Source organism: Fusarium subglutinans (assembly GCF_013396075.1).
Source record: "Fusarium subglutinans strain NRRL 66333 chromosome Unknown NRRL66333_c0000016, whole genome shotgun sequence".
Classification (NCBI taxonomy): Eukaryota; Fungi; Ascomycota; class Sordariomycetes; order Hypocreales; family Nectriaceae; genus Fusarium; species Fusarium subglutinans.
The window spans coordinates 1-20,720 of record NW_023502079.1 but is presented as its reverse complement, the minus strand read 5'-3'; the positions used below and the strand labels follow the sequence as shown (position 1 = coordinate 20,720).

The 20,720-nt window shown below is 48.3% G+C and overlaps 6 protein-coding genes across 6 annotated transcripts; 5 read left to right on the top strand and 1 right to left on the bottom strand.

Moving 5' to 3' along the window:
• Positions 1-854: 854 nt before the first annotated feature.
• On the top strand, positions 855-3,368 carry FSUBG_1830 (uncharacterized protein; the record flags this gene model as incomplete). Its single annotated transcript, XM_036679538.1, has 1 exon — positions 855-3,368. One exon carries the CDS (start codon positions 855-857, stop codon positions 3,366-3,368), a length of 2,514 nt encoding a protein of 837 aa, XP_036542473.1.
• Positions 3,369-4,255: 887 nt separating this feature from the next.
• FSUBG_1829 (3-oxo-5-alpha-steroid 4-dehydrogenase) lies at positions 4,256-5,347 on the top strand (the record flags this gene model as incomplete). The annotated part of the gene is made up of 3 exons (XM_036679536.1): positions 4,256-4,339; positions 4,408-4,611; positions 4,763-5,347. 3 exons carry the CDS (start codon positions 4,256-4,258, stop codon positions 5,345-5,347), a joined length of 873 nt encoding a protein of 290 aa, XP_036542472.1.
• A 1,571-nt stretch (positions 5,348-6,918) lies between these two features.
• FSUBG_1828 (nicotinamide mononucleotide permease) lies at positions 6,919-8,608 on the top strand (the record flags this gene model as incomplete). The annotated part of the gene is made up of 4 exons (XM_036679535.1): positions 6,919-7,034; positions 7,084-7,211; positions 7,267-8,297; positions 8,348-8,608. The coding sequence occupies 4 exons, from the start codon at positions 6,919-6,921 to the stop codon at positions 8,606-8,608; spliced, it is 1,536 nt and encodes a 511-aa protein (XP_036542471.1).
• A 5,326-nt stretch (positions 8,609-13,934) lies between these two features.
• On the top strand, positions 13,935-14,944 carry FSUBG_1827 (mannosylphosphorylation MNN4; the record flags this gene model as incomplete). Its single annotated transcript, XM_036679534.1, has 2 exons — positions 13,935-14,719; positions 14,803-14,944. 2 exons carry the CDS (start codon positions 13,935-13,937, stop codon positions 14,942-14,944), a joined length of 927 nt encoding a protein of 308 aa, XP_036542470.1.
• A 461-nt stretch (positions 14,945-15,405) lies between these two features.
• FSUBG_1826 (DNA mismatch repair MLH3) lies at positions 15,406-18,082 on the bottom strand (the record flags this gene model as incomplete). The annotated part of the gene is made up of 3 exons (XM_036679533.1): positions 15,406-15,531; positions 15,789-17,797; positions 17,851-18,082. 3 exons carry the CDS (start codon positions 18,080-18,082, stop codon positions 15,406-15,408), a joined length of 2,367 nt encoding a protein of 788 aa, XP_036542469.1.
• An 866-nt stretch (positions 18,083-18,948) lies between these two features.
• FSUBG_1825 (uncharacterized protein) lies at positions 18,949-20,094 on the top strand (the record flags this gene model as incomplete). The annotated part of the gene is made up of 1 exon (XM_036679532.1): positions 18,949-20,094. One exon carries the CDS (start codon positions 18,949-18,951, stop codon positions 20,092-20,094), a length of 1,146 nt encoding a protein of 381 aa, XP_036542468.1.
• Positions 20,095-20,720: the final 626 nt, after the last annotated feature.

The window sequence follows — 20,720 nt, the reverse complement described above, 5'->3', positions numbered from 1 at the left end:
TAAGTCGGCATGTCTCAGATCGTCAATGCTAGCTTAAGCGACTTCGTCTTTCTCAGCCAATCTTGACCAAAAGAAAGAGGACAAGCGAAGACCAGGTTTAGAATCATGAAATGTACATGCTGCCTATCTAAGCGGTGAGGCAACAACAGGAATGGTATGTAAGTCTTGTTCAGCTTGCTCTGATACTTGAATCGACAGGCCCACGTCATCGTTCGCGGCCCGTGGCGGTGGTCCATAAGCAAAGCAAATGGAAGTGGAAGTGGGCGGGGCAGACTTCCATTGACGCCCGCGGTCTACGTACCTCAGGTACTCCGTACTCTGTACATTACCTACATTACAGGCACCACCACCCGCCAGCCTTTTCAGCTCAGCGCATGCTGATTCCTCTTCACCATTCGCTTTCCAACCAAGACAAACTCGCATTGAACTCAAGACATCCAGTCATTCTCATTCTTGTGTGATAGTAGCTTCTCTTCTCAGCGAATTGCCCAGTTTCACGTTGCACCGCCACGTACAGAGCGGGACCCAGTGACGACACAATCTCCCCACACGAGCTATTGGTATTGCGATCAAGAGGAGCTTCAAGAGCTGGATATCGACATATACAAGCGGAAAATACCACTATACGACATTTACTGCAGAGATCTGGTTGCTAGGTTTCTCGATCTCATGCATACAACTCACAGCGCTTCGAGAACCACTTCGAATCACTTCCCCGCAGTCTCCCGCGTGTGGTAGCAGCGCATCAGCTACGAGGACCAAACGAAACACTGAAACCTCCTATTTGACATGTTACTTTGACACTCCAAGTTTCCAAGTTTCAACTTACCTCAAATACGATCAAAGCCAAAGCGATGTCGAATAATCCTTGGGCCGAAGGAGGGAATGAGCCGGGATGGGAGGATGTAGGACCCCGCCGCGATGGACAAGCATCTTCAACGGTTAGACCGAACCCTCAAGCTGTCCCTGCCGCCCTCAGACCTGGGATCGCTTTCGATAACCAAGATGAGCAACAGGCGTGGGGAGAAGCGAGGACACAGCCAAATAATCAGCAACAGTCTCAAGAGACGCCTGCGGTGTTGAAACCAGGCGGCGACAGACCGGAAACGAACCCTTTTCTACGAAAGAAAGTTCCCTCAAGACAAGAAACACCACCGACAGAATCATTCTCGAAACTTGGCATCGAAGAACCTAATACGAACCCATGGCAACCAGCGATAGAGGTACAGAATGCACCATCAGCCCCGCAGCCGATTCCAAACCTCATGGACGACGTCCCCCCTAGAGGCGCATGGACACCCACGCCAGAGCCACTTCCTGCTGGATCGCCTGGTATGGTATCACTGCCCTCTGGTCGTGAATCACCTGCTTGGGATGAGGATCCTCTGGGAAGAAATGATAAACCCCCTGCGCCACCTATGAAGCTCTCCGTAGAACTTACTGGGGACACAAATATTTGGGACGATGTAGGTGGCGCCGATAAGGGGAAGGCCAAGGCCACAGGAGAGGCCAGGCCAGCGTCACCCGATGATTGGAATCTGATAGATTCAGAGCCATCGCCCAGTCCCGTGAAGGAACCTCAAGAGGAGAAACCACCTTTGCCACCCAGGCAACCAACACTCCAAACTGAGCCATCAAGTTGGAGAGCTTCCAGAGACCCGATCGACGGAAAGACGGAGACCTACCAGGTTAAGAATATACAATGGCACGACTCGACCTCCTCAAAGAACCCACGAATATCTCCAATCTTGATTCAGAATGCAAACGGGCCCTGTCCTCTTGTGGCTCTGGTCAATGCCCTTACCATGACAACACCTGCCGATGTCGAAGATACTGCACTTGTACAAACTCTTAGATCGAGGGAACAAGTCAGTTTGAATTTGCTCCTGGACGCTGTCTTCGACGAGCTCATGTCACCACGACGAACAAGTTCTGAAGACGCATTGCCAGATGTTGGAGATTTGTATGCCTTTTTGCAAAGTTTACATACCGGCATGAACGTCAACCCACGCTTCGTCCCTACGGAGAGTATGATAAACGCTTACAAGCGAACATCGTTGACACATTTACATCCTGCTGAGCGAGGAGACTTGATCCCAGGAACTTTTGAGAACACGGCTGAAATGGGTCTATATGCCACATTCTCGATACCGTTAATTCATGGATGGTTGCCACCAAAGAACGAACATGCATATGAAGCCCTGGAACGACAAGCCGCATCATATGAAGACGCGCAGAATCTGCTTTTCCGAGAAGAAGAGCTCGAGCAGAAGTTGTCTGACCCTGAAGGTGGACTCACAGAGGATGAGCAGCAACTCTACCAAGATATTGTCATAATCAAGGAATTCTTGGATAATTCAGCGACCCAACTTACGCCTTGGGGCATTGAAGTTATTGGTAAAGCCATTCGGCCTGGTACATTTGCCATTCTTTTCCGAAATGACCATTTCAGTACGCTTTACTGCCATCCACAGTCGATGCAGCTCGTCACACTTGTAACGGATGCAGGATTCAAGTCTCATGATGAAATAGTATGGGAGACACTATCAGATGTCAATGGTGGCAACACCGAATATCTTTCAGGAGACTTCCGGGTTGTGGGATCTGGTGGTCTTGCTCCTTCAACAAGTGCGGGCAACTACTCCAACAACGATGGCGGAGAATGGACGACAGTACAGAATCGAAGGGGCAAGGGCCGGCATGAAGATGAGCCCCCGATGAGTCCCAATGCCGAACAGGAGGATAGAGATCTGGCTCTCGCATTGCAACTACAGGAAGAGGAAGAGGAAAGACATAGAGCAGAAGAAGCACGAAGACGAAGAGAGAGCATGCTTTCAGAGCAATTTATCGAGCAACAGGCCTTCCAACCAGGAACCGCAACACGTGGCAACCTCGGAGGCAGAGGAGGAAGAGGTGGACAACCTGCAAGAGGAGCTCCACGAGGCGGAGGAGGCGTCACCAGAGGAGCCACGGGTCTCGTCCCAGGACGCAACAGCTCCGTCAGCGCGCCCACCACCAACACAACGAACGCACAGCCCAGGATACCCGCCCAAAGAGTGCGCTCCCTCATCCCAGCTCAACCACCGAGACCGCCCGTGTCACGCTCAGCGGATGAAGCAGCAGACGATGCGCCGCCTTCCTACGAGCAGTCGGCGCACGACAGGACGTATCAGCCGCCGGTCGGACACCCGAACCACCCGAACAGCAGCCCTACGATATCGAGGCAGACTAGTACTGCTGCGAGTGTGAATTCGTCAATGCCAGTGGGGCAGAGACCCTTTGGGCAGTCTGCGGGCAGACGTCCTTCGGGACCGGGGGTAGGGGTAAATGGCGGTGGGCAGCGGGAGAGGGACTGCATTGTGATGTGATCTTTTCATGAGCATATGAGAGACGGAGTCTTGATTTGGGGATTGGTAGTTAGGAGTTTAGCGGTGTTTTGTAGCATGGCTGGGTGTATCTGAATACAATTTATTCATCAGTAGCATCTTATAAGTCTTATTGATGTGTAAGTGAGGGAATATGTGTCTAGCTGGATTTTTCCTTAGGGAACAACAGGCCTACTGATCTCATGGTAAGGTACCAGGATAACTTGACTATATGAAGTACATAGTAAATATACTGGAGTCTTTTCATCATTTCGCATAGGCATCTCAAGTTTTCTTGTCTCCCCTTATGTGCACGTTGCTCAGCACCACAGTCTGTGATACCTTAAGCTACTAGAATGGCTTTGTAAACTTCTTTCATGTGATAATTTAACTACTCAATGTTACAAGGGACCTTGGAAGACAGGCAATATCTGATAACTGTTTGAGTTTGGAGAGCACGGCAGTTGATTGAGATGGACAGAGCGAATTTGGATTTGGCTGTCTACACCCTTCCGTAAGACTAAGTATTCTCCCTTGAAGAGGATTGGACATGAATACTTCGTCTTACAGTACTATAACGCCCCAATCCAGAGCAACCGAAGCTGGTTTTACATCCTGATAGCTACATGATTTGCTCTCGTTTAACACACCAGGGGTAGATGTACTAAATATCCGACCGTTACGGGCAATTGTACAGGCGGTGGAGAGTGTCAAAATAGCGGTTGCGCAGCTACAACATCCGCTTCATTCAACCTTATTGACATCATGGAAACACATGTCGAATTTCATCATTGATCAATTCTTCTACAAACAACGATACTCACTTCTTCTGAAAAACTCGAATTGAACCCTTGTTTCTGCTGCGTTGTTGAGGCGCAGACGCTGTCATCATGGCTATTATCGAAGGGTGGTTACCACCCACTCGGGAGAACTACGACCTGATGCTCAAAGTCTGGCAGATATCTTACCCAATTGTAAGGATGATGAGGGAAAAAAAAGAAGCGCACGTGAAATAATACATGTTCTAATTGTCTACTCTCAGATTGGTTCGATGCAATGGCTTACCAGTTGGTACGGCATGGGCAAAACCTCAGTCACAAGCCGTCTTAACCTCCCCGGCCGTATTGGCTGGTTGACTATGGAGGCACCTGGTTTTCTGACGCTGCTGTACCTGATGAAAGTTCTTCCTGAACAGCATGGGATCGACGATCTTCCATGGCAGAATAAAGTGCTTGCGGGTCTGTTTGTGAGTAACTATAACTATTTCCCCAATTCGTTATGCTCCCGTGCGTATTGCCGTTGAGGGGGAGGGCTTGAACTACCTCCCTACCCGAGGTAGCGTTATGAGGAGTAAGTAAGTAAGTAAGTAATGAAGGCTAACGTTGGATGGCATGTAGGTGATTCACTATTCGTACCGGGCTGTCATGTTCCCCTATCTTCAGCCTTCCATGTCACCAGTGCACATCGCCGTGTGGCTGCTCGGCTTGAGTTTTCAGATTTGCAACGCAACATGTATTGGATCATGGCTCGCAGCATATGGACCAACCACTGAAGCAGCATGGTCAACACAATCATCCATCTTGCAATTCTCATCAGGTATTCTAATCTTCTATCTCGGGCTATCAGGCAACTTCTTCCACGACGAGGAACTACGAGACATCCGCCGGCGCGAGGCCCAGCGGCAAGAGCGGGCGAAGCTGGAGGGCCACGCGAGCAGCAAGGGCGGCGTGGAGAAGCACTACCAGATTCCGCAGGCGGGACTGTTCCGGTACGTGTTGTACCCTCACTACCTGTGCGAGTGGGTAGAGTGGGCTGGGTTCTGGATGGCGGCGGGCTGGGGATGCGCGCCTGCGAGGGCGTTTCTGGTGAACGAGATGTTTGCCATGTTCCCGAGGGCTGTCAGGGGACGGAGATGGTACTTGGAGAGATTTGGAGAGGACAAGGTTGGGAGGAGGTGGGCTGTTATCCCGGGGGTTTGGTGAGGCTAAAGAGGGAATGGTATGATGGACGGTTAGATATGCTTATGTTAGTTGATGTTAAGCTATGGTTATGGTTATGGTTATGGTTGTGGCTATGGGTATAACTAGGGAATGGTCATGATAGAGTATAGAGCCTGTAAGAGTAGTGACTGTATGAATAGATGCCGCCATTACAATAGACAAGACCCGAGTATGATAGCCGAGATATACTATGTATGGTAGTCAAGTGGGATGCAAGTATGTGGGATAGTTTTATATTGCCACTTATTAGTGATTGAACGCATCGTAATCATTGTTGAATTATGGATACACTCACTTACTGCTACACGGTGAATATGATGTGTCTGTTGCTGAGTCCGTCTCCAATTTCCAGTTGCCGACTCCAATTGCCGACCATTTCTTGGTCCGTGCCAAGAATGACCCTCGTCCCTCCACCTCCGCATCGAGACCTCGTGTCGACCATTCAAACCAAGCAAAACCTACCCCAGAAATCTGGGGAAAAAGATCTCACTCTTACGATTGCTAGGTAATGAGCGTTGGTTTTGTGGAATTGAGAGAGGGAATCTGGGGAAGCAGCGGGATTATCGTAAGATGAGATTCACAAAACCTGGGGAAGCCTGTATAACACGGGCAAAACATGTACAGTTACATTTAGACAGACAAAACAGTCAGTGTATGTATGTGCATATGCATACGGCAAAGTTGGAGAATATGTGGATGCCATGTATTATCCTTTTTCAGTTTCCACGTGGTGGTAGTGAGAATACGTACCTGGTTGCTCTCCCTCTCTCTCTAGGTCATGATCTTCACTCACGCTCATCCATCTCCAACATAACACTTCCCTCTCCTCTCTCTCTCTCTCTGGCAGTAAAATCCGTGAAATTTCCCCGCACCCGAGACTACTTCCCGAAATTTAGACCTATTTGCTAGTTTCTCTAGTCTATCTCAAGTAAACCTTTAAGCTTGTTATGACTCTGACCTTCGGCGAATCTTGTCCGAGAACTGCCCGTCGCTTACAATACTGACTGACACAATGCTTTGGCACTGACACTGGCTCTCAACATTTTAGCCGAGTCAACCTATCATGATAGCTGCATTATGCATACATACATATCAATAGACCAGGGGTGGTGATTTGTTTCCGCGGCGGATGAAAGCATAGCCAGAAAATAAGATATCACATTTTGCGGGGGGGAGGACCCCCTTGTCCCCAAGCTAAACCGCTCCTAGGGCAAAAATCCTCTTTGAACTGACACAGACACACACACTCCAAAGAAATTGATTGCATGCAACGCAACGCAATAGCAAGTCTCGGTACCAGTAGCTTCGTGAGGGGAAATCCAATCTAGACACCTTAAACGGGGGGGGGGGGTTGCTTGTCCCGACACGGTAGCCCGAGGTGTTATCCATCCTTGGCTTTTACTATATCAAGACCCTGCTCCTATGCTCTTTTTCTATGTTTTAGTTCTTCTGTATCTCAAGCATTCGTACGCAGAAGCTTGAAGACCTATCAAACTTCTTTTTTTCATTTCTTTATCAAGTGTGGTCGTTTATTGAGATCTTGCTTGCCCGTCATGGCTATATCTGATAGGGATCAGGAGAAGGGGTTTGATGAGCGCTCTGAGATGAAGGGAGGTGTCATTAATGATTATCATGATGCTGCTGGTCATGGTCACACTGCTACCGACGCGTGAGTATCTCGCTTAATCATGACCAAAACTCATACTGATACTTTACAGCTACGGTAACTCCCTTGTTCAGTTCGATCCAGCTGCTGAGCGACGACTACGATGGAAACTCGACTTGTACACCGTCCCAACCGTCGCAGTTCTTTATCTCTTCTGCTTTATCGATCGCGCCAACATCGGTGAGCCACTCTCTCACTCTCAACACATCAACCTTCACTAACGTACAAACCCCAGGTAATGCCCGTATCGCTGGCTTAACAGAGGACCTCAAACTCGTAGGCTACGACTACAACAAGATCCTCTCCGTCTTCTACATCTCATACATCATCTTCGAGATCCCCGCTACCGTCTGCTGTAAATGGATGGGTCCTGGCTGGTTCCTCCCTGCTACCTCTCTCGCCTTTGGCATCGTCAGTGTCGCTACCGCCTTCGTCCACAGCCAAGCTGCCATCTGCGGTGTTCGTTTCCTCCTCGGTATCTTCGAGGCTGGTATGCTTCCAGGAATCGCTTACTATCTCTCCCGTTGGTATAAGCGCTCTGAGTTGACTTTCCGTCTGTCTCTCTACATGGTCATGGCTCCTCTTGCTGGTGCCTTCGGTGGTCTCTTGGCCAGTGCTATCCTCAAGCTCCCCCACTTCGGTAGCCTTCACCACTGGCGAATGATCTTTGCTATTGAGGGTATCATCACCATCGGTCTCAGTCTCATCGCTTTCGTCACCCTTACCGATCGACCCGAGACTGCTCGATGGCTCACTCAGGAGGAGAAGGATCTCTGCATCGCCCGTGTCAAGTCTGAGCGTCTTGCTCAAACCGAAGTCATTGACGGTATCGACCGAATCAAGCTCTGGCGCGGTATCTCCAACCCCGTCACCCTTCAGATCGCCTTCATCTTCCTCTTCAACAACATCACCGTGCAGGGTCTTGCTTTCTTCCTCCCTACCATCGTCGGAGCCATCTACCCCGAGTACAGCACCGTCCAGAAGCAGCTTCACAGTGTCCCTCCCTACGCCGTCGGAGCCGTCTTTGCTGTTGCCTTCCCTGCTCTCAGTTGGTACCTCGACAGACGACAGATCTTCATCATCCTCTCCGCTCCCACTGTCATTATCGGCTACGCCATGTTCTTGGCCTCTGAGACTCCTAGTGTTCGATATGGTGCTTGTTTCCTGATTGCCAGCACCTGTATGGTTCTGGGCACCATGACCAATGCCCACATCAGCGCCAACGTCGTCAGTGACACCGCACGAAGCAGTGCCATCGGCATGAACGTAAGTTTCTCTCCCATCAACCACAGAAAACCTCCTCTAACTCTTAACAGGTCATGTTTGGCAACATCGGTGGTCTCATCGCAACCTGGTCCTACCTCGTCAAGGACGCTCCCAACTTCCCCATCGGCAATGGCCTCAACTGCGCCACTGGTAGCATGATCTTCATCCTCAGCATCTCTGGCTACTTCTGGATGAAGTGGGACAACAACCGACGCGACAAGAAGAACGTCGAGCAGGAGCTTGCAGGTCTCTCACCCGAGGAGGTTGCCAACCTGGACTGGAAGCACCCTGGCCACAGATGGCGATTCTAAGATGTGATACGGGTTTGGATATAAGCATGCTACGATTGGGTATTAGCGATGGGTCTTTTGAATGGTTAAGGTACTTGCCAGGTCATTTTGGATATTAGCGAGTCATCATTATCTTATCTCAAGAATGAACATGATTCTTCAACTTGCATTTTCTGATCCACGGTTCTTCTTCTTACCTACCTACCTTAAGTATCTTAGTATGTTGGTTGCCCTTGACTGATAGCTAACGTGCCCAGCAATGAGGCTTCCTCGAATCTTCTCTCCCTCTGGGTTACCTAGATAAGGTAAGGAAGGTATGCGTATGTCTGGTTGCAGTTACCATCGCCAACACGCTATTGCCCTGTGTATGAGGTCTCCTACTGACTTCATCCCTTAGCCTCCCTGACATCGTACTAAGATGTTCTTCTTCCACCACCACCATCATCCCCATGGTATTTTCTTCCACCATCCATTTTCAGCTCCAATACACTTTTCATAATGAATCCTCATCAAACAAGCAACGATACCAGTATCAAAGCCGCTGAACCCCCTAGTGATAAGTGGGAAGAATGCCCCTCGGAAGACGAAGAAGTAATTAAGTTATACAATCTCTTGGTACAGCAATGGAACGCCTGGGCTAAAGAAGACCCGGCCGAGGACGAAAATAAATGGATAAAAGCCCTGAATCATGTCTACGCCACCAAGGCCTCCCTTTCCCGCGACATCACTCAGGCAGCGCGTAAAGAGACAGAGACGCATGGAGAACGATATGAAGACGTATGCTAGGGCCTTGTTATTCTCGCGCACATCTTTCAACTCAAAATAGAACGGACTACCCTCACAGCATGCGCACTACAGAGATGGTACCCAAAGTCTGATATCTCGGGCATTGGCCCCTATAATGAAGCCGGACCCTCAATCAACATGTCCAGCCTAACGATTTTCGACGGATTGGCACCTGTACGACCGCAAACAAACTAGAACTCCGGTTTCTCAATGTATGGTCCTTGAGGGGGTGATGTGATATCCGCGTCGACAAGACTGAACCTTAATATACCTACCTTAGGGTGTTAAAATAAACTCAGTATAAAATATCCTAAATTTGTGCAAGTTTACCTAAGTCTTTTTGTCATTTAGGATCAAGATCCTGAGTTTTCTTTCGTCCCTTAGCCAGCCTTAGGTTGAGCTGGGTCAGAAGGTAGTGCAAGTGCCTGCCCGACGTAGTCGAGAGGCCAACAAAATCGTACGTACCTGGATGAAAGAAGCAACAATACCTACCTATGGAAGGGATGGGAGTATGGTAGTCAAGAAAGTAGGAGGAAAGATAGAATTACATACCTGCCTCACCTCCCGTCCAGTCGTAACGAAGTGATCAACTTCCTTCCCGTCTCATCAACCAGAGTCATCTTCAAGGCAAGAATCACTCTCCATGGTAAGAAGTTACAGAAAGTGCAATCCCTACTGCGTTCGACAATAAAACGCATCCAGCTCTGCTCTCGTCTTCTCCATCCTCTTCCATCCTCTTCATCCTCTTCATCCTCTTCATTCTACATCACCATCTTTTCCCCTTCATCCTCTTCATCTTGTCTGCCCGTCCCCAAGACACCAGTCGTCTCCCTCATCCTGCTATTCCCTTTGCTCTTCAGGTCATGATCATCCTTCGACTCTACCTTTCAAGCCCTGCTCTGCCATATTGGCCATCTTCCTTTCCTTGCCGTTATACCTACGTTCTGTCATCCCGTCTTGTCAACATCATCTCAGAAGACTGTACGCTGTTGCTTCATCGCCAAGCCTTAGCCCGGTTCGACATACACAGCTATATCTCATCACTGATGAATATCCCATCTTAGGTATGAACTTCCTTGATGAACCGGGTGGATCTTCAGTGAAGATACCGCTAAATCTACTGAGCGCGCGCCTTATATAGCTTCAATTGGCGTGCGCGGTGATGAACTGCAAGCGTATGTCATCCTTCTGAGAGGTGAAGCTTTGGGGAGAGGGAGTCGGGTACCTTTTTTTTCCCTTATGGGTTTTTCCTTGTCACCGCATCTGCTTAGCCGACCCGTGACATACACGTGGGGCTAACAAAAGGAAAAAATGGTTTTTAGGTTTCGATCTTTTGCCGCCGACTCTTTCACTTCTGACTCCCTCGCTGCCGACTACGATGACTTCAGGACTTCAGATCAGGGACTGGAACCACGCATTTGTTAGGGAATGGTATTTCTCAGACGAAATGGAAGCGAGAGAGGGAGCGATCGATTTGTTTGGATCTTGGTTGTGGGTAGAATGGGGCAATTGGGAACTGTACTCTAGAGTAGACTTGATTCAATTCAAAGCATTTCCATCCACCACGAGCTATTGTAGGGATGTAAAGTTTTCGACCTAAAGTAACACAAATATAAAGAACACATAATAACACAAATCATCAAGATATTGCCCTCGCTATTTCTGGTGCCTAACACGATAGTTCAGACTGAGAACCTAGATGTCATGACGACCATAAGACCTGCAACCGTGCCACGAGAAAGACAGCCCCTCCATCTCACCCAACTATTTCATCCTCGTACGGGCCATCGGCGTCTTTGTGCTCAAGTGCAGTATGATCCGTGACGTCGAGAGGATCTTATCTGCGCTTGTCTCTTGCCAGACTATATTCAGGGGTATCCAGGATGGCGCTGCCGACGTGACAATATCTCAGTCACCGCAAAGCTGAGGATTGCATCACGAAGTACGAGAACGTCCTGGATTATGAATGGACTGAGTGGCATGGAGATGATACCCTCGGACTGCACGCAGAGGATCCTGGACTGTGGAAAGGAGGGGGCCAGCTGTCATCTCACAACTCTATCCATAGGAGTAAGATATTTTCGTAGATACAGACAGGTAAAAAGAGCAACTACCCAGTTACTGGAACCATGGACCTCCCTCATCTCTTTCCACCAAAAGCTCTACTTACTTACACTACCTAATCAACCAGAACCAGTCCCTAGCCAAGAATCGCTCTCCACTGGGAGAGAACTAACAGAAAATGCAATTATCATCTCAGAAGACTGTATGCTGTTACTTCGTCGCCAAGCCTCGGCCTGGTCCGACATACACAGCTGTATCTCATCACTGATGAAAGAACTCCCTCAGGTCATCCAGGTGATCTTCAGTGAAGATACCGCTAATTTACTGAGGGCGTGCCTTATATAGCTTCAATTTGCGTGCGCGGTGATAAAAAACAAGCGTGACATCCTTGTGAGAGGTAAAGCTTTGGGGAGGCAGCTCTGTATATATAGCCGTCATGATATCTAGGTTTTCAGTCTAAACCTTGATCTTAGGCAGCAGGAATAGCAAAGATGCTATATCGGTAAACATGTTCTTTGCGTTTGTGTTACTTCAAGCCAGAAACTCTACTCTCATCACAACAGAAGCTGTGGAGAGACGGAGCCGAATAGGTTTCTTTCAACTTTGGTCGCCTTACAGAAACTTCCATTCACTATCTATTCAGTGTCTAATGAATAAAGCACCGCAGTCGAACATTTCCGATATATATCTCCTTGCGCAGCCTCGTTGTAACAAACCCGCTACAGCAGGCTTCAGCCTGTTTCGTCTTCCGTAGTATAGTGGTCAGTATGCAAGCTTGTCACGCTTGAGACCCGGGTTCAATTCCCGGCGGGAGAGTCGCCTCACGAGAACTACTCGTGATTTCATTTTTGGTGTTTTGACCTCTTTTTGCCTGCCATGTGTTATGTCGTTGGAGTAACCTAGGGTTGTTAATGCATAAGGTTGCATGCCTTAGTAATCGACTCAAACCTTCAGTAAATCTTAATTAAATAGAAAGGATTAAACTCTGGAGTGTCATTTGGTAGGCCAGTTCAATTGTGGTCCAGTTTTTTAAATGTCAAGTCTAAAAAGAATTCTCTTAGAATGGAGATTGGACCCTTGCTATGTAATACCCGGCGCTTCGGCGTGCTAAGTCCGGATCGGAAAGATGATGACGACGCATCCAAGATCTTGGCCATGCCAGATGGAGCCACCGATAAAGTCTCGCTCGGTCCGCAGTTTAAGTGAAGGGCTGATGTTCAATCTATCTTTAAGACTGTGGCTGCAGTCTCGAAGCTTTTTCGCTTACTAGTCGCAAAGAATAAATGCCGTATTTCCGTTTCATCGCAAAGCCTCTGTCAATGCATGCAACATGCATTGTCGAGTTGGTTTGGAAACTTGATTTTACAGTTGGATTTACTCCGTAGCACGTCTTGGCCTCATTTCGCTGACGCTTGGCATAGCCCATCATGATGATCAATAAACAGCACACGACTTCTTTCCTCAGCGGGGCCTAGCGCAACCGACACAATGTCCACTCTCCCAGTGTCCGCGTATTCCTAGTCGCTGTGGGCATTCGGTGTAAACATTGGCATTTCTCGGCGTAGGCGCATTATTACACAGCCAAGATGTTTTTGCGTCGTTACGTGCGACGAATACACACAAGTTGACGGTACTCGGATGCTGGTTGCCGTGCAGCTGACGTATATCTTGTCCAGAACGGATAGAGTCGAGTTTTGGGCGCTTAATTGAGGCTCTAATTTTGATGAGAGGAATGGAAATGACACTGAAGGCGTTAGGGGGAGATAAACTTTAACAGTCGATGAAGTCCATGGACTCAAGTATCGCATGATGATTTCAGATCTGATATTGGATTATTAATGAATATGATACTCGTGTCTTACAATTGGATGTCACTGTCACACTGTCACTGATACATTTTCTTACCTACACTCAATCAGCTAATCCCGCTCTAGGCAAGGAGGCGCGTGCCCCGCGTCCCCTGGAAACAGTCGCGGCGCCGCCCACCTGCCGGTCTTCCTTGCACTTGCACTTGCACTTGCACTTGCACTTGCACTTGCGTCTTTCTTATTCTTCCCCCCTGCTCGGGTTGTTCCTTCCGCTGGGGATAACGAACCCACAGCTTCCGTCATTCATTTCAAGGAAAGAGATCCTCATCAGCGTCTTGTCTTTTCTTAACATTCTCTTATCTCTGTGCCTCCTCTTCTCTCCTAATATCAAAACAAACATGCGTTGTTGACGTTGTCTGTGATACCTCATTTGTATCCCTCTCTTTATCTCGGCACTTTCTCCTTTTTTTCTCTTGGATCAAAAAAGTATTGCTACTTCTTCTCCCTTTCGTACTTTTCTTATCGACGATTCAACTTTTGTGACGATCCGATCCGCCCACCTCCCGTTGCATGACATTGCTCCCTCTACAAATCAAGCGCATCGCCTCCGCCTACGTTTCATTCGACTGCCAACCTCTCCTCCGTCTTCCTTCCTACCATTAGCATATTCCGATTGTACAGCAACAAGCATGCGTTCAGTAAAGTCGTTGCTCCTCTGGGGCTTCGCATCCTTTTCTTCAACAGCCGCCGCTCTCGCATTTCCCCCACTATTCCACGAAACTCGAGAAGCCGAAGCTTCGTCGTCGATTGCCAAACGTGCAGATGAAAAGACACCAAAATACTTCGTCGAAGCCGGTCGAAATATCGAGCTTGGCCATTATGACAACCGTTACTTCGAAACGAAGGTCTCGTATGAAGAACATCGTCTCGTTCTCCGAGATCTGATCCGCAGTTATTTGTTTCATATGAACAGTTACGGCGTGGAAACATGGATTGCTCATGGAACCCTTCTTGGTTGGTGGTGGAACGGCCAGATCATGCCTTGGGACTACGATCTCGACGTTCAAGTGTCAAACAATACCCTTCAGTGGATTGGGGACAACCTCAACCGCACTGAGCATAGTTGGAATTATACCGAAACTGCAACTGGGAAGTTTATCTCGAAGAGATATCTCCTAGATATCAACCCCCACCACGTTGATATCGACCGCTCAGATGGAAGAAACATTATTGATGGCCGATGGATTGACATGCAGAACGGCATGTACGTTGATATTACTGGCCTCCGTGAGCGGGAGGCAGACCGTCCAGGTGTCTGGAGCTGTAAAAACAAGCATCGGTACAATAGCCAGGACCTGTGGCCTATGCGTATCACCGAGTTCGAGGGTGTCAAAGCTCGCGTTCCATTTAACTTCAATAAGATCTTGGTTGAGGAGTATGATACAAAGAGTTTAGTCACCGAGAGTTGGGCAGGGTATGTTGCCACCATAGCCGTTTCGCCGTCATACCGTTGACGGGGCGTCCCTTCAAACCTTCACTTGCTAACATAGTTTACAGACACCGTTGGGATCATGACAACAAGATTTGGATCCAGGAGACCGAAGAGGAAGCGAAGCAGCGACAGCTCGGTGCCGTTGATCGCCATTTGGCCGAAGCAGCCGCAAATCCACAGACTGAGGAGTCGCAGGACGCCGCATAGGCCTAAACGCTCACCACTTATACTCATCCTTTTGAGTAGCTCACTGTTTCTGATTTACATTCGATCTCGTATAAGAGCTGCGAGGCAACGAAATGAGTCACGACCTAAATTTCACAAATCATACCCTTTCTCTTTGCAATGGGTCATACAAAGGTAGCCATGCCTTTGCTGCACATGAGGCGTTGGATGTATATTACGGCGTTGGAGAGCGGATTTCAGCATAGCGCTGGTCATGGTGGCTTGCTATTGAAGCGTCGACGACAGAGTTGATGGCTGTTTTCACCATTGGGGTCTTTGTCCGAGTTTATCAAATGCCTGTAAACCTAGAAAGATATCCCTAGTTGCTTGCATATTTAAGCGGTTCAATGGAATGTTGCTTTGGATGCACAAAGGTCTATACTTATGCTGAAATGTAAAAACAATATCTATTAACAAGGGTATCGAGAATCGCAAACAACCCATCATGACTCCTCTATCCAGCTCTTCCATGGAACCGTCTTTTGTCGGTTTGATTCTTGCCAACCGCCAAACTTGGCCCCATCTCCAAGATCAATCAAGGGCGCCATACTGGGTCGACCATGCGCGCACTGAAAAGGAAATGCACAACGCGACAGGCGAGAGATGAGGTCTTCACATTGATTCACCGACAAAACATCGTTGAACATGATTGCGCCTAGTACAAAGTCAGAAAAAGCGGAAACAAACAGCAAGCAAGAGATATACTTCGACAGGCTCTGGAGTGTAGCAATTCCAGAATACCCCTTGGACACCCGTTGAAACGTGATATCAACGGCTTGTGAGGGGTTGTGGTTGATGGTCGCACAAGTGGAACACTACTATCCACACTTCGCCAAACTTCTGTTCGTAAAAGTTCGATAAGAAGTCGGGGCTCTAGTCTGCATCGTTCGATGATGCTTGGAGGGAGACCTGTAACTCTGACTTTGTTTTGTGGGGAGTTGGGTGTTTGGTATGTGATGCCCCAAGCAGCAAAGTAATCGCGATGTTGTTCTAGAAGAGTCCATTCTTCTTTTGAGACTTCGAAGATTACAGGTCGGTCCAGAGGTTCCATGATTGGTGAAGTTTGGTTTGTCAAGGGGTCGTGTGTGAAATAGGTCGCCATGAGGTCCTCAAGTTGACATCGCTCATCGACTGCGTGCTGGTCCAGCATGACTAACGCGGAACTCTGCTTCTCGTGCACCAAGGCCCCAGATACTGCACGCTCAAGGGGAAGTTTCACCAGTATGAATTTGCGGTCGACTTGTTCTATCACGGTAGCGCGAGCAAGTGCGTGACGTGAGATTCGCCCACTGAGGCTCATGGATCCTGTTTCGAAACCAACATGGACGCTTCCATGCCCACACGTATGCAGCTGATCTTTTGCTGAGCTGTCGATACACGGCACAGATGGTTCTACAGGGTGAAAAATTGGATTCTCCCATGACCTGATGACACCCTGGAGCCATTTGCTACGATGTTTGTCTCGCTTCTGTGCACCTTGACAGGTAACACTACCGCTTGTGTCACCACCACCTGTTGTGTCGTCAACAGTACATGCGCCTGAGATCACACCACTGTTTGCAGACGAGCCTGCTTTCTCGCCTTCTGGTTCAGGGGATGGCTCATCAAACGGTTTGCGCAACAGTTTCCCCCCTTCTCCAACAAGACGACCCCCCGGTGACTCTTCTCGCAACTTCGTACGAACATCTACGGCTTTGGAGGTGGCGCTGAGTGGTGTAGCTCTCCCAACTTTGATCCGGTGCCAACCCTCAAAGGGGCTATCTGCTCGTGCTCCAAGTGAACCAGATCTGGAGACAGGAGTGACGGAACTGGCTCTCGAGCTATTCGATGATGAGGCTGGTTGCTTCTTAGGCTTTTTCGACCGGCCCAACGTTCTTGTTGTCGAGAATAAGGATTCCTCGGGGTCTAATCGAACTTTTTGTGGACGAAAATGATGCTTTTTGAGAAATCCGTAACATGTTACCTTCAAAAGATCAATGATGGCGGACAGGGTCTGGCCTTGACTGTCCAGTCGATCTGGGTTGTCGAAGCCCTCCAACCCCGTAGTGCTGATTTTGAGATAGAACATGGGCCATCTCTCGATAACTTTCCTACTCCTCAGATCTCTTCCTGTAAACTCTCCCAGCTTCGGCGAGTTACCATTATTGTCTTCATTTCCATCAATCACACCAAAGCTAGAGTTTCCAAAAGTCTTGTTGATTTCTTCATAAAGAACATCCGTGCCAAACTCGTTACTGACTGGTTGGATCCCAAGACTGATAAATTGAGAGCGCCGTGTCGCAACAGGATGCGTAGAGATAGCGCCTTTGACGGAAATCGGCCCGCATGACGCTGATATGGGGACCCAGGTATCTGTGTCGTCTGAATCGGCCAGGCCAGCTTGTGTGAGAAGTCGAGAGGTTCTAGACATGCTGTCTGGTTTTTCAGCTGGTCGAAACCGTAATTCGCGCTGAGTTCCTGCGTTCTTGAGTGAAACGGATACACCTAATGGCCAGGCAAGTAGCAGGCCTACGACAGCTCGAATCAATTTCGACCATTCCTTGTCAAGAGCAGATCTTTCAGTAAACGTCACTCTCTGCTTAACCCTGACCGGCATGTTGCCGAAGAGATCTCGAACAGTCGTACGAGTGCCATGATCAAAGTTGACAAGCCGCGATTCAGGGGTCGAAGGCAACTGTCTAGCCAGTATGCGAGAGTTGTGAAACGAGATAGAATTGTGTGAAATATGCCTTTGATGGTGAGATGTGATGGCTAGAAGAGAAAAAGTAGCAAGGGATGCTAGGAAATCACCGTGTTTCCCATGAAGAGAAGATCTTGAGGGGAACTTGGATGTATCTGCGAAGGCGTAAGTACAAATAGCTTCACGTAAGTAATATCGTTTCACTCACGGTGGAGCTTCCCGAGGCCCCCGCCATCTTTAAATTCTTCGGGTGGAATTCCGGACCCGTTATCTTCAACGGTACAATTTCCCCTGCTGTAGTCGATCGAGATGTTGATCTTGGATGCGCCGGCGTCTAAAGAATTTGTAATGAGACCGCAGACAACGCCATTCAGAGAAGTGATATTGACCGAGGATTTAATCTTTTCGACGACGTCCTGAGGAAGTTGCCTGATGATCATACTCTACAGCAGATCATGCTTGTTTGTGTAGAGTTGGTCTTTGGTTGTGGTGTTGAAAGTTTCAAAGTTCAGATTGAGAAATGACGTCGAAGCGAGCTGAAACTGAGGTGAGCTGTACCTACCGAGTAGCTACCTAGGGGGCACCTGGTTTTAGGGCGATCTAATTAAGGCACAGTGGGTAACCGTCCCCGAATCCAGGGTCCGCTTGGTGGAGGTGGCGCCAAGAAAAGATGTGCCTTGAGCTTATAGCCAGCTCAGTCCAGGCTCGAAGCCACGGGAAATTCAACGGGTACCTGCGGGAGACGTAAGGGATAAAGGGGACTTGATACGTTTGGAGGGGCCTACAATTTGAGTCAATGATAGGGTCATGAACGAATAGAATAGATCGTCGTCTTGGTCCGTGTAGTTTAGGTAGTTGTCTCGTCATGCAACAGTTCCATCACGTGATCCAGATCCCGACCTTCGTACCATCATGCTTCGCCGCTTTCAGCCTTTGTACTGTTACAAGCCATGCCACACACTTTGATCTGCTGACGACGTCTCTTCTAGCTTCATCCCTTAGTTTTCGCCTTTCATTGTTCTGTCTTCCATCCACGATTGACGCATCATTTTCGTTTCTTTTCTCCTCCGAGCGAGCCTCTCTTCTCTTTACTGTGTTGATTGTCTCCCCGCCTCCACCCGCTACCCAACGACGTTGTTCTGGTAGCTTCGACGTAACGTTTCGTTTCAATTCAACAGCTTCTTCTCAATTTGATGGCGACGACCGACGCTATCCCTCCAGAGCATGGTGAGTTTCGAAGTATTGTTCATGTTTATGAAATTTACCATCACGCAATATCGCCACCTCGCGATAGCCTCACAATACAATGCCTGATGCTAACATATCAGACCGTCAAGGTCAACGCAGGAGACCGTTTTCGACATGGGTTAAGAAACTCACCAACTTCAAATCATCCGATGGTGAACGTCAAAAGAGACACAAGAAACGCAGCCACAAGAAGAACAACCCTTACCCGGAATCTGGACAGGTCGGCAATGGTGTAACCAACGGAACGAGCGCATGCACCTTTACCACCTCACAGACGGGTACAAGCAATACCAGTGTGGACCGATCCACTCGGACATCTCGAGAAGATCAGGGACCGCCAACGATCGGGCGTGGAAGTGTGGCCGGTACGGTAATGACAGATCATGAGGCCTCCCATTCACTCATGGCACCCAGCCATAGGGCAAGTTCTGTCGCTGGAACGAGCCGTACCGTTGGTGGAGGAGTTGAATCTAGGAGGGGGGGAGACAGTACATTTTCAAGTCCAGCACCATCTGTAAGGTCTCTGACGACGACCTTGACTACGATACAGTCGATGGCGCCTAATGGGGCTGGGCAACCTCAGAGTCATGCTTCACAGCACCATGGCAACACGCAGTCTATTCAATTCACCCAACCGTTCCCCACTACTACAGGGGCGCCAGCATCGGCCATCCCGCCCCATTTGGCGCCAACTGGCAACCCAACGACTTACACGTCTGCAACCGCCAACAATCTCCTTACAGATAACGCATCTATCCTGACTTTGGCGTCATCAAGTAAGCGACGACGGAGGCGTTCTCTCGATACCGATGCCTCTGTGCGTGCTCTTGCGCCTTCGTCGCTTTGGGGTGGAAGTCGTGAAAGTTTGCCACTTAGTGTTCTAAGCGCGAACATTGACCCTATGGGTATGCCTACTACTCCCGGTATTCACGGCAATCCTCGAATGGCAACAGAACGCACGAGCATTTACTCTGCAACAGGTGTTGGGCCTGCGATTTCTGGGGATCGAAACAGTTATTATGCCAAACAAGGAGATGCTGCAAGTGTTCGAAGTGGATTGCTGGGTCATGGACGAGCTGAGAGCGTGAGCGGCAGCATTGGTGGTCTGAGCAGTCCTCTAATTACGCCACGAGAGGTATTCAACGAGAAGAGCGAGAATGAGAAAGAAGATACCCCTGTGGCTTCTAGAACGAAGGAGGCATGAGCGTGTTGATTTTTACTGCGAATGATTGATGCTTTGTTTTGCTTTATGGTAACTATTGGGTTGGTTGGGTCTGGCGGGTTTGGCAGGAATGAGAGCGTATCTGGTGTTTTGCTTGATTTATATAGAACAACGGTTCGGTGCTTACTTACTATGCGCAGTCGAGGGAAAGTTGTCCCTTAATATACCATACATGATACCCTGACAATTGTTATGATGAGTACCAAACGAGCGAGTTTTTGATTAGCTTTACGTGATAATTTGATATTCTACAGTGATATGGATGTAAGTAAACTAACATGTGCCCCTGTACCTAAGGTAGGATAACCCCTTAGGTATAGGGGTAAAAGCGGGTTAGAAAAATACTAAACCGGGAGATACTCTTTTACTTCTAATTAGCTATATTAAGCAAGATATAATATCTTAGGTTTACTTACCTTAATAAAAGTCTTATAACTTTAACCTTTTAATATACTAACTTTAAGTTTAAATAATATATTATTAAAGAATTATAAATTCTTTTTAATTTAAAAGGCCTTTTAATAATATAAATAAATCTTAGTAATAGTTACTATAAGAAAAGATTTTTTATTTTATAATATAAAATAATAAAGATAAAATAAATAATT